The sequence below is a fragment of the Bombus pyrosoma genome, linkage group LG16, assembly GCF_014825855.1.
Source record: "Bombus pyrosoma isolate SC7728 linkage group LG16, ASM1482585v1, whole genome shotgun sequence".
Taxonomy (NCBI): domain Eukaryota; kingdom Metazoa; phylum Arthropoda; class Insecta; order Hymenoptera; family Apidae; genus Bombus; species Bombus pyrosoma.
Genome location: NC_057785.1, coordinates 6,906,576 through 6,920,011, shown reverse-complemented (window position 1 = coordinate 6,920,011; position 13,436 = coordinate 6,906,576). Strand labels below are relative to the sequence as shown.

Genomic DNA, 13,436 nt, shown 5'->3' with positions numbered 1-13,436 from the left:
TCTTCTTTTTTATAGTGACCAGAGTAACGAAATGGTTGGACTATGATTCGTTGGAATTTGAAAGAAACGATTGAAAAGGAACATGTTGGACTACTCTTATTATGGAATCGTATGACTGTAGGCGTCAGTGATGTGTGTTAAAATGTACATAGGATGAATCTTTTAGAGATGGGATTCCAATAGCGACTACGGTAACGTCGTAATAACTTGCACTGTAATTTATCGAGGTCCGAAAGACAAAGTTATCAAAAATGAATATTTTAACTACCTTTAACGGTCGATAATCGAACGTGAAAATAAATTCAACGTCATTTGTAACTGGCAAATTTTTATCCGCTTTTTCTTTAGCATTTTTGTGCCGCCGATCAGATTTATTTGTTTCTATTCCGTTTACTATTCTACAAGGGACTTTAGAAGAATTTCCATCACAGTTCATACTATATAACGATAAGCAAGTTCTCGTTAGCATTTTTAACATGAACATGAACATTTATCGCGGTCTTATTTTTGACGTAACTGTTTCGTCTCCAAGGACGTGTAAAATATGGAGGAAAGTTGTCGTAGAGAAAGAAGATAAAACAGAATAGAGTAAAAGCCAAGTGTATGTGCACTATGGTGTCGTATTATTGTAACGAGGAATTCTCAGAGAGTTAGGGAAAATCGTGAAAGCAGCAAAGTGGACGAAGCTGACGAAAAAACGTAAAAATACTGCGAAATGGGCGAAGAAGAAATCTTCTTGGGACAGAAATGGGGGAATCCCTCGGAAAGCCTCGATTTACCAAGAAACATCAACTCTGTATAAAAACACCAATTTTCGACGAGAGAAATTGGATTTCAGAACTGAAGCCATGGAAATCAAATCTGCTGGCTGGTCCAGTGTTCCTAAAGTCCCTCGTAGAATACTAAACGGAACAGAAATAAATAAATAATTAAATTTAAAAAATCATCTCATAAACGGCACAAAGACGCTAAAGAAAAAGTAGATAAAAATTTGCAAGTTGCAAATGACGTTGAATTTATTTTCACGTTCGATTATCGATCGTTAAAGCTAGTTAAAAAGTGTTTATTCATTCGTCGAGCTGTTTCTAACGCTAGATCCATTGGATATGGAAAACAGATTACTTTGAGAGTGTAAAGAACGAGGATAATTATTTTCTACGCTAAAAAGGAAAAGAGTAATCTATTTTCCAATTAACTCATACAAATCCTTCTTTTCGTCCTAAATGTTCCTACAAAATTGTCGAATCGTAATAAATATTCTTCTAGCTCTCTTTAAATTCTAAATCGCAAGAAATTTATTGCAGGAAGTTCGTTGCGAAACGTGAATGTAAGTTTCGAAGAACGCGGTGTTAACGTTGAAATATTTCAAGCTGGGATTATACGGTTCAAAGTCGATGACTTTCTGCTGGCGAATAAATCGAGAAAAAATATTGGAAAATTATAGACAGACTATCGATTATTGCCGAAAATAATCGAAGGCGGATAATACGGAAGATGATATTTCAAACCGGACACTAAACCAACCTTCTACGTTTGTTCGCCGCTTTCTGTAAATGGGAAAAGTAAAGGAGACGAATAAACGAGCTTCGTACGAGAAAACGTGACGAGCAGACGCCAAGATAAACGTAGATGATCACTCGATAGCCTGCGAGGAACGAGCAGGATGTATAAAAACATGGAATTTCTTGAAAAAACGTTTCCATCCAACAATCAATAACTCGATATGTACAGATGTATTTGAAGAAATACTTAATAACACGAAATAATTTATACTTTGTATCAACTCGAGCCTCATCTTCTCATAAATTAGAATAATAAATCGCAAGAATAAATCATCATAAATCAGAATGTAATATTTCTTAATAGTCATTCAGTACATTGTGTTTGCAATATTTCGCAAAACTAATTTCCATTTTTCTTATTGTGCAACAGTTAATTCCGCTCATTAATTTATCCACCTTATTCATTTCCAAACATTCGACGAAATTTCATCCAAAGTATAATCATTGCTGTCATAATTTGGAATTAAATCACCGATCCAACGCCATCTATCCTCTCGACTATATTTGGAATGTTTCAGAAAATTGATTTTCATTCTTCTCATTGTACGACAATTAACTCTGATCAATATGTGATTTTCCTTTCCGAAATATTCTAAAAAATTCGTACGATAAATTGCCCCATAATTTACTCACTCCACGGGCATTACAACGTCGGAATTTATTCGAAAGAACAATTACTTTATAATTGGAAATTAAAGCAGCAATTTAACGTAGCCTGTTATAACCTTCCCTGGCACACCTTCTACTTTCCCGCTTTATTCCCCTTTTTCGAACTTTCCCAACTTTTCCTCGCGCATTTCGCATTTTGCTACCTTTGTCTCCTCGTCCCAAGTTTCTCGTCTTCTCTCGCTTACCCGCATTTTCTCTTCTTCCTTTCGCCCTCTTAGAATCTTTTTATTTACCCACGTTAAGTACTTCATTCCCTCCATTTACGGCTGGCCGCGAACGTTAATCGGTGAGTTCTGCTGCGTCGACTTAAGCGGAAATGACACTGGAGAAACAGAATCACGAGAAACGATACAAATTGAAACGTTCGAGAAACACTCGCGAATGGAAATGGCTTACTTGTGTGGTAAACGAGCCTCTCGATACATAATATATTTAAATGAGATCTCGTTTCATTTTTTCCTAATTTCGTAGGACGCATTTGTCGAACTGGCAGTAACAGCCGAACAATTTATTCCAAAGAACGGTTAATGGTTATTTCGTGATCGAAACACGAGCCAACAATTCTGTACGAATAATACATTAGCCTAATTAACTTGATTCGTCCTTGCAAGTTGGTTTTAGTTCTTAAAAAAAAATTTTTATTTTTTTTTTTATTAAATACATTATTTTTGATTTTTGTATTTCTAATTCAAAGTTTAAATTGTTCTCTCGTGTCCGTTGGAAATAATCGTAGCAAAGAATGGCATTTGAAATATTTACGGCCCGGATGTACCAGGACGTGGTTCGATTCCTGACGAAACTAGCTGCAAAACTTGCGAAATGAAACGACATACTTTAGCGTAGACGATTTCACAAACTTTAGAAGAAATTCATTTCGCAGTAAAATAAACCAGTGCAAGATTAATTTAATTTACAGCAAATGAAATTAATCGCGATATAATTCGGGCTAAATTAACATAATCTCAAAACGCTTCATAATCTCCGAATGATTAATCGTCATATGAATCAATGCCGGAATAGTTCAGGGTAATCAAAATTCCAAAATTCTTAACGCTAAATGGAAACAATTCAGAAATACTTGACGCTGTATCCAAATTAGCCGGAAAATAAATCACACTGAATTGGAATAACCTTAAAATACTTCACCAGGGATAAAAATAGTCTGAGAACAATTCACACTGAAATAAACCAATGCCGAAATAATCCGCTCTAAGATAAACCAGTGCGAAAATAATTTACTGTCGGGCAAAATCAATCCCATGGCACTTTACGTCGAATGAAGACAATTCGCAAACACTTTACGTTAAACCGAAGTTAATCCGAGAGCAGATCACAGCGTTGTTAAATAAAAATGATTGCTCAAAATGTTTCACGCTAAATTGAGATAATGCGAGTACACCTTACGCTAAATTAATAAAATAATCGGAAGATATTTTTCGAGCGAAATAAACGTCGCGTGAAGATTTCAAGAGATCAGGAATACGTGTTACGAGAAACAAGAAGCAAACAAGTGGCAATAAATTAGAAGTGGCTGTAAAAGTGGCGTAAAATCTTTGAAAAGTCGCGCAACGACATTGATTTCGCGAGAACGCGCAATGCTGATCGTTGACCAGCTGTTCTGGTCGTTCACGGAGAACGGAAACGACTGTACTGGCGGACATTAATTCCCGCCGCAGTGATTACCACGTACGATACACACACGCGTCTACCTCTATTCACAAATGACACTTGTCTTGACGCAGAAACTGGCTGGTCGTTATTTTAATGAACGCGTCAATCGGCCTCAATTCCACGGATTCTTCGACTGTAACTCTCTGGACCGTAAAACCGTCATCGCGACGAGCGAATAGTTGTTCTCAAGGTCGAATTGAAAACATCATTCGCAATCCTGGGAAATTGACAGCTGTGGTTTTCGTCGTAATGAACTTGTCCATTTCCAAGGTATTGTTCTCTTCACTCGTGACAGTTTGCGTTTGGGTTAGGTTGACAATTTCAATGACAATTTGCAAGATGATTAGACGAGTTAGGTGGAATCGTTGTAAACTCGAAAATATAAATGAAGTTAACTTTAGTGATCAATATCTTGTTAAGGAAATATATTCGTAAGAAATTTCATTGGAAAAATTTACATTCTTTTTTTTTTCTAAAAATCAGAGACCTTTGCATAAATCTAATATAATAATAAATAATCTAATGATAATGTCGCATCTGGACGCAGTTATCTTAATATCTAACGAGTTTAAAAAAGGAATATTCTTTGTTTAAGGAAATATTTCTCAGAAATCTCACGTAAGAAATTAACGTTTCATCTCTTTCGCAGACGTCGCATCAAAACCTCTGGAAGAAAATTCTAACAGTAACAATGTTTTAAAGTGTTAAAAAAAGGCGTTGAAAAATTCAAAAATAATGAGCACGTTGTAGATGCAATTATTTTAATATTTAAAACGATCTTGCGAAAATATTCTTTAAAACGGATACTTTATTACTTCTACCTGGCGTAATTTGGAAAACGACGAAAGAAAGTGCAATATTCGATTTAAAAATCTACTCAGCAGCATCGGGAAATTTAGCATTGAAAGGCGTTTGGTGAAAAACGAATTAGCGACAATGGCCGATCGTTGATCGAACGAAATCGGTTTCGAAAACGTGGATATTATGCAAACGTAGTTGGAAAATAAATCGCACGGAGTATAGTGGCCGCTCGAACGTGTCCAATCGCTGTTTTCCCATCGTCCATTGGTCAATATTGATTTTCCGGAAGGAATTCAGCTACAGCCACGTTGCATGCTCACGTTCCTAACATTTGAAAGCAACCTGTGACTCGTTAACGCGTGGAAAATAACTTTTCCTAATCTACACTTGACTCGGAAAAATCTCAGAATTTTTCCAAATGAACATTCTTCTATATTGTATAATAAACGAATTAAAAATTAAGAATAAGAGTTTAACAAAAATATCTGGTAGTGATTCACAGGTGGAGACAATTTTAAAAGAACATAGAGGAAGGAGAAGCGCAAAGAACTTCTCATATAAACTGTCAACTTGTATCGGTAATGCTTGCTTTTCGTTTTTATTAAATCTGCCTTTTCTTTCTCTGCTGCTTTGAATAAATTACGAGCGTATTTGTAATTTTATAATTTGTTGTTTCACGCCATTTATGCTAAGATGTAGTGTCGGTAAAACGGCTTTGAATTCAAATTAAACGCGGTTTTCCCTGCTGCGTTGGACTTCGACTACGTTTCAATTTTCTCCAAGTCGAAAAACAAAACATTGCAACTCGCGTGTTGCAGCAATTCTACGAAGCTTTTCCTCTACGCCTGGACGATAATTGCGATCCCTTCAACTTACATCGAATATTTCTTGCTATATTCGAACTATTCGACAATGTCTATTCCAAGTATGAAACTTAAGTACTTACGTAAGTACTAACCTATACCAAATACTAAATAATTCAAACTGTTCGATTCACGGCCTGCATATTTCATATTCGAAATTGAATTCAAAGTACGCGATCCATCGAACGTACACCGAGATACGCGGGAAAATTTCCTTAATTCCTCTTCACTTTTATCAAATTCTCAGCTTAATATGCTTCTTCTAACTGTCTTCGTCGCTCTGATTAAAATATATGTTCAGGCAAGCAACAAAATGGAAATATTTTATAGGAGCGCGCGAAACATTCTCATAAAAATGCAGAAAATGCTGGAAACAAATGTCAATTTAGGAAAAGGAAATATCTCTCTACGTATGTGCGCTACGTATCGGACGATATTAAAATAATTTCCGAAATGATAGCCACGAGAATTTTCTCCTCCTATTAATCAATTTAATTATATGTTATTCGATAACGCACTATTTATAGGAACGTACACGTTTCATTATCAATCTACAGCAACGCGATATTGTCAACAATGTTATTAAATTGCCACAAGGTTCTGCACAACGTAGTAATTAACCAAGCTCATGCAGCCTGATTGCCGTCATTAGAAGAAACCACGAAACAGTTCACGATGAATAAACAAATTGTCTAGCCGAGTGAGGCACGTTTACAAGGACTTTCTCGACAAAAATCTATCATTCGCCGTTTGCTTCGTTTTATTCCGTAGATGCGCAGCACGTGCTGTTTAAATGGAAAGGTTCGCCTGTCTTCGGTTCGGAAAATACGAAAGTTGTACGGTAAAGATGGGGACGCATATCTGTTTCAGCTTGCAACGATTTTGAAACGTCCCGTAAACGCCACGTTACGATTTTCCAATGGATACTCTACCACGTTTTATCAGATACTCCGATAGTTGACGTTCAAACGCTACGAACTTGTGTCTTTCGCACCAATCCGCTATCGATTTAAACTCGACAGGATGATACAGCGAACGACTTGAAGCGATTTCTGGAGACATCAGGAAATTGCAACCTTGCGTTGTCGGCAATGTTATACCAGTTATAGAAAAAAGGCTTTCATGGTGTACCATGGCATATGGAATTCTAAAGTTCACGCGTTACGAGTTTGCAGCGTCTCGAGAACGTGCGAACGTCAGCTACGCGAATATTTAAGAAAAAAAAAATCGAGGTTTGCAGGACGTTCGAAGATGATCGGAGAGCGAAGCAGATAAAAGCGGAGTACGTGCCTCTCGATACCATACAACTTTTATCCGAAATATTTTCTCGCAACATTCGTATTTTTGCGAGTGTTGCAACCTTCCCGGTTAAACAGTGACACACGGTATAGAAAAACGTGGCTGAACGATAAATACATGATAAATCAATTTAATCTACCTCGATTTAGACTTGGTCTACTCCTTTGCTTGCACAGCTTTACAATGCACGTGATTTAAAAAATATTTATAAAAAGATTTCTCACGCGTATCTGCCAGGTGAACCGCGACCTCCGCATGCTGGTTAATTAATGGTTCGCAGCAGCAGTCGACCTAATTAGTTAAACTTTAATACGCTTTGGTGGTTGCAAATATCAACAACAAAAAAAAAAAAGAAGGAAGAAAAAAGAAGAAGAAAAGGTTCGATCGAGACGCAGGCTGTTTACGGATAAAAGTCGCGATGAAATATTCCGATGGAGAATGAGGATGGAAATTTCAGACGGTTGTCTGGGGTTTAGAAGACTAAGAAGGAAGACTATAACTCGTCACGAAAATTGATGTTACGTAAAAGCGTAGAAACGAAGCAGAAGACGGTTCTTTCATGGCGGCTGTTAAAGCGTAATTGCACGCGACAACCTCGTAAACATCTCGTCTCTCGAGTATTTTGCGCGCCCGTAATTAACGCGCGCCTTTCCTCTTCCTATTGTTCGCCATGCAATCTCGTCAACATCGCGTCAATATCCGCGCAACTTTCCCGCTTTGACCTGTACACTTTGTGAAATTTCGTCTCTTTGCAATCTGAAACTACTCGCCTAAGTACGAAACATTGCCAGCGATTGAAAAAATCCCGCGCTTATCGTTGAAAAACTTACGAGTAATCTTTAGAGCAAAGGTTTGTCAGGAACGTTGGAAGAAGATTTTACGACGCCACAAAATCCAAGAAAAATGAAACAGATAGAAGACGAATGGTGGAAAGGCAGCTACCTGTTCCGGTTAATATTCTCTTGGCACGTGAATTTTCCAGAGCGTTACTTTCTTCAAATCCTCTCGTCGTTCTACGAAAACACGTATCAGGCTGACGTGGTTCGACACTGATCGGTTTAGAAGACGTTTTAACTTTGATTGCGTAGAATTTGTCGTACGCGAGACAAAGAGAACGACTTTGCCGTTAACAGGGCCATCTCGAGACAAACTCATAAATAATGACGTGCCGCGTCACTCTACGTTTCTTCTTGTTTTTCATGTCCCACGTAATCAAAGTTGAAGTATCTTTTAAGCCAACCGCTTCTCCATCGTGTTACCGTAATTTTGTTGGATTGGCAACTAAGTGATTGCGAATTTTGTCAATACCACCTAATGGCAAAATCCGCAATCGCTTAGTTGCCAAGCCAATATATGACGCGCCTAAATTGTAAGAAACTGATACGACCGAGCCGTAACAAATAACGTGACTAAATTACGACAGCTAATGTGTAACAATGTAACGCAATCGAAATGGTTAAAGAGGGAAAGATCCAATGTTTAAAAACTGAAGCGATAAAACGCGGAGACTTAGCTGCCGAAAAATTAAAAAATGCACGAACGATGCAAATTCTTCCGCGAAACTGGACACGAGAGTGGCGATAATCCGGCTACGACAGATGGAGCGAAGCGAACACTCGGCACGCTGTTTGCTCTCGTCGAGATAAAAATATTTACACGCGATGCACTCGCTGCTGCACTCGATGCACCGTGAAAATATTTACAGCCCTGGGTATCCGTGATACTGTCTCGATTAACATCGAATTTTATCGGTGTTTCGTCTCTCTCCAGCTTTTAAACCTTCCGAATTTACTTTTCATATACACGTTTGATAAAAATTCCTCGCCAAACAGACGTTCCTCTTCTATTTTTCCTTATTTAGTCCAATGAACGTTCCTAATTGTCGTGTACAATTAATTACATTTTTCTTTTTTTTTTTTTTTTTTCAAGAGCTTAACAATTTTCGAAGTTTGTATTTCTTCGATACTAAGTTTCAATCGCATAATTCTTCGTAAGTAAATGGAAAAATGAATATTACTCGGTTATCGAAACAAACGATAATTTTATTCAACAAAGAACGACGATTTCGTTACTTAAGAAACGACAATCTCGTTAATTAAGGAACGATGATTCTATTATTTAAAAAAAAAAAACGAAGGAACAATGTTAACCACTTTGTAAAAGATTAAGAAGACAAATTTTCTAGAATTTAGATGGGAAATTCTTTGAAAGTTTGATAACAGTTTCCAACCACCGCCCATCGCCCACCCCCCACCCCTCCCGCGCCTCCGCCACCGCAACTTCATTGACGATCCTTTAAGCTCCAGTGAAGTTCCTTTTTTTAACCTCATCCTCCTACACTTTGCCTTCGTGTCCTTTTGTCTGAAAGTGTATCCTTGGAAAAAAAAGTGTATTACGATACCTATCGAAGTTGTCTTTCAGTCTACTAAGAGATAGACAGAGAAGATTATAGGGTTCAAATAAAACGGAAGCTTGGGGGCTAGGATAAGAAAGTGACCTATAAAGAATATATTACAGCCAGCTTGTACCTCGATTATTTTCTTAAATGCCAAAGTAGTATGATTATAATGTTTATAAAACAAACAATCGCCAGCCCTTTGTTTATTTATTAATAACGATAAACGTCTAAAAAATCCTGCAGAAAATCCGATAGAAAAATATTCCTTGACACGGTTATGTTTCAAAAATATACGTCTGCTCAGGGACAAGTAATCTATGAAACAATTATGTTTGAAAAGATATACGTGTTGTTTTTTTTTTCTAAAATTTCTTCCGTGGTCGAGTTCAAAGTTGCTAGAGAAAGATGGCGAGTTATTAAAAAGAAAAAAAAAAATACAGGAAAGCTCACAACCTGTTAATTGTCGAGAGATAATTATCTATTTGCATGTAGTACAGCCGGAAGACCAAAGATCGCATTATTCATGGGATGTCCTGACATATTTGAAAAATGCACGTGTCTTGAAAAAAAGAAAAAACAAAAAAAAAGTCACGCGTCATCCATTTTCAGGTGTACAGTTTGCACCAACAAACCATGTTGGTTGCAGCATACTGCATACTGAAATTACGTAATAATGCGACTTACCTACTGGGATCTGTAGAAACCCTGAAAATGACAATTCATTTTTATTCGAGAACCGTCTACTATAATCGTCGCATGCCGTTAATTAGTTACGTTAATAAACGCAGCCTAAACAATTCCACTCTCATCCCTACGTTTATCACTACTTGTTACTTTTCCAACAATTCCACTACCCAAATTTTTCCCTCTTTTCTATTTTTTTTTTTTTTACAACCTTTTTTCCCGCCATTTTCTTTCGTACACAACGACGAACAATGAAACGAAAAGTTACAAAGGAGGAAGATTAAAGCATCGATGTGCGCCAATTATTTTGAAACTCGTTCATCGGGGAATTCGTTTGGCTGTGTGGGTGTAATTTTTCCTTTTATTCCTTTCTGCTATTTGTTTATCGTGATACAAAATAGGAGGGAAAATGTGGAACAATGCACGTGTATCGTCTCGTGTATCCGCGCGTGTTCGTAAGCATCGATTTTATCAGCGCAATTCTGCCATGTGCCTTCGCGAGAAACCCATTTACAACGCAACTCCCCGGGGTTTAATATTTCTCAGAAGCCGAGAAACAGAACAAAAGAAAACAGAGATCTAAACGTCGAACAAGAAATCTGAGATCGATCGCTGTTACTTTGAACGCGATTGCTAGTTGCGTGTTTCTACTTTTAACAATCTATGATTAACGCTTTTCAAAAAAATTGTTAAAACGGAAAATAATGGTAACTGGATCGTGTTATGCAGAAAGGAACCACTCCGCGAATGTTAACAATTCAGATACGAATCGTGAAAAATTGAAATCGTAGAACAGATAAAGTTGCAAATTTTCATGTATTGTAATGAAACTGAAGATCATCCTGGAAATTTATATCTTTTCTTATTTCAGAAAAAAAAAAGAGAGAATATTTCGAGAGGCAGTTTGCGTAGTTAAATTTGTTATTAAAAAATAGACAACTTTTATTCGAAAGATACTTTCCTACTCTGTGTTATAGTTTGCAAAATATTCGAAAAAAGATATCGCGTTAGGTTAACGATTATGTTAGCAACATGACGTTTCTCCTCCTGGACTTTGTAATTTACCTTCGCTGCTTAATTACAGAGTACAAAATTTAAAAAAAGATACTTAAAAAACTATCTGACACGGTTGAAATTAAAAAAAAAAAAAAAAAAAAATAGTTAAAATAACGGTGAGAATTATTTAGCGAACGAAGTGATTATTTCCTGCACAACAGATCGCGATTCTAATCTACCAAATTATTGAAACGAAAGCAAAAATGATGGCAAACAAGAATCGACTGAAAGCACGCCACAAAGTAACTCAACAGGTAACTGAACTACTCAGCTCCAGAATTATATATGTATATGGCAGAATTTCTTTTTCTTCTCTTTTCCTTTTTCTCTTTTCTTTCGGATAGCGAACGGTTCCATGCACTTTAGCCAACCCCTGTTTCGTTCGCTATACGTGTGTGACAGAGAAAGAGAAAAAGGAAGTGGTTAAAGAGGCACAGCGCAGCGAATCGAATCGAATCGAATCGATTTAATAGCGATCGTAATTATCGTGGCGAGGGGTGTCGATTAGTTTTGTAAGTGTGTTTCTGTGGCTAGATGTATATGTGAAGTGAAACGAGAGAAACTGATATATAATATATAATAGGATCGTGTACATACGGTCGCTCCATAACAACCTCTGCTTCTTTGTATCTGCAACCCAAGGATCACAAATATGATTCGCATTATCACACCCCGCACCCGTTCATTGCGATTTAAAAAAAATAAAAAAATAAAAATAAAAGAAGAAATAGATTCTTTTCCGTTGCGTGCAACAAGGCGTGAATACTCGGAATAAGAAGATAAAATATCTCTGAAAGAATTTTTATTATTTTTACGATCGATTATATTATGGAAAATAATCTTTGGAAGACGAAAAACTACCAACTTAGAAATTTCTCTACGAATATCTTTCCAAATTTTTATTAGTTTATTCATTATTTTTTTTCTTTTTTTTTTTTTTTGTAGAAATGGAATCGTAATCTAAAAATTTGTATATAGAAATTTGTCCAATGTACAGGTATTACATTTTCTATCGATTTTTCCACGCAGTATGGCTTTTTCAGGATTTTCATCATTGTTTAACAGAGCAGGGAGTATATTTATTTTTATTGCAAGAGATTTGCAATATATTTTCACAACCTTGCTGCAATTTTATATACAAAGATTACAAACAAGTGATATAATAAAAAATAGAAGATAGAGACATATGTTAAGCATCAACACCATAGAAAGCTACGATATTTTATCAAGCTACACATAAGAAGAAGAGAGATCGCAGACTGTTCTTGCACAATTATTAAACAATATTGGCACGAATACGCTGTGATAGGATGCATCATTCGATTATTTATCTTCAAGAACCAGAATTGCGGAAGAATAAAGACTTCTATGTAGAATTTTATTCCTGATTATACTAATAATTCTGTTAAGTGAACTCTTTTCGAATGCAAGACACGTTTCACACATGCGTGGTTGGATATAAAAATTTGCAAGGCAAGAAATTTTTATCTTGGAGGCAGTAGAATTAACGTGATCATGGTCAGATATTCAAAAAATTGACTAACTACATGTATTTGTCTTATCCTTTCTCACGATATACCGTTTATAAGGTACTTTACAATACCGACAAACCAGTCGTCGATTCATTGAAATACTCGCGATGCTCTCTCAACATGGAGTAACCATGAAAACAACACGATTCCTACTTTATCATTGTCGATAAATTCAGTCAATTGCGTCTGAAACTATGATTATCGGCACAATCTACATTACCGGCATGATTAAAGTTACATTTACAGTCGGTACAATAAAGTTTGAATAGCCGATAATGCAGGTTCAAGTTATACAAAGTTGCTTCGTACAGTTAATCCCAGGACAGTGTTTGGTTCTAATGATTAACAGAGTTACATAGTTTAGTCAATCGATAAAATAATAGTGGATACACGCAAATCCAACGTTCGATTTCTAATTCCGTTCAATTATTCATGAACAGGCGGCGCATTACGTTACAACAGGCCAATTATCACGGTCGTGTTTACAAATGACTTCATTAACGGCATCGTGTCAAGAGGAATTCGTAATTCACGTGGGCGTAAATTATACCAAGTTCGTTTCATTACCAGCTATAATTTGCCGTTGAATAACCAGTAATTAGGAATTTCGCGCAACCGCGAGCCAATCGCCAGATTACTTCAATACGTCAATCAGTGCAAATGCATAATTCATCCTGAACAAAACATTATTTCTCTATCAAACAAAGTACCAAATGAGTTTAGAAGTTTTTGATGCTCCGTTATTTAAATCTAGCTGTTATTAATGATTCTTTCAAGATATTTAAATGCAAACTCACGAGACCAAATACCTTCTACACCAAATTAAACAATTTACAAATAATTTACTCGAGTTTCCAAAGCCCTGAAAATTGTAATTATACAACGGACTCATTTGTTACTC

At 36.4% G+C, this 13,436-nt stretch overlaps 1 protein-coding gene across 18 annotated transcripts in view; it reads right to left on the bottom strand.

The window, feature by feature from the left end:
- LOC122576262 (cAMP-specific 3',5'-cyclic phosphodiesterase-like) overlaps positions 1–13,436 on the bottom strand; it is a 357,163-nt gene that overhangs the window by 71,234 nt on the left and 272,493 nt on the right. For 13 of the 18 annotated variants that reach the window (XM_043746301.1, XM_043746294.1, XM_043746292.1 and 10 more), the window contains 2 exons: positions 11,601–11,633; positions 9,948–9,968 (listed from right to left, as the gene is read on the bottom strand). The exons of 1 other annotated variant lie outside the window; for it this stretch is intronic. In XM_043746301.1, coding sequence (XP_043602236.1) covers positions 9,948–9,968; positions 11,601–11,633 — 54 coding nt within the window. Of the gene's footprint in view, positions 1–2,416; positions 2,554–3,635; positions 3,862–9,947; positions 9,969–11,600; positions 11,634–13,436 lie in introns of those variants that run through there. 4 more of the 18 variants (XM_043746303.1, XM_043746285.1, XM_043746286.1 and 1 more) reach the window with 4 other exon arrangements.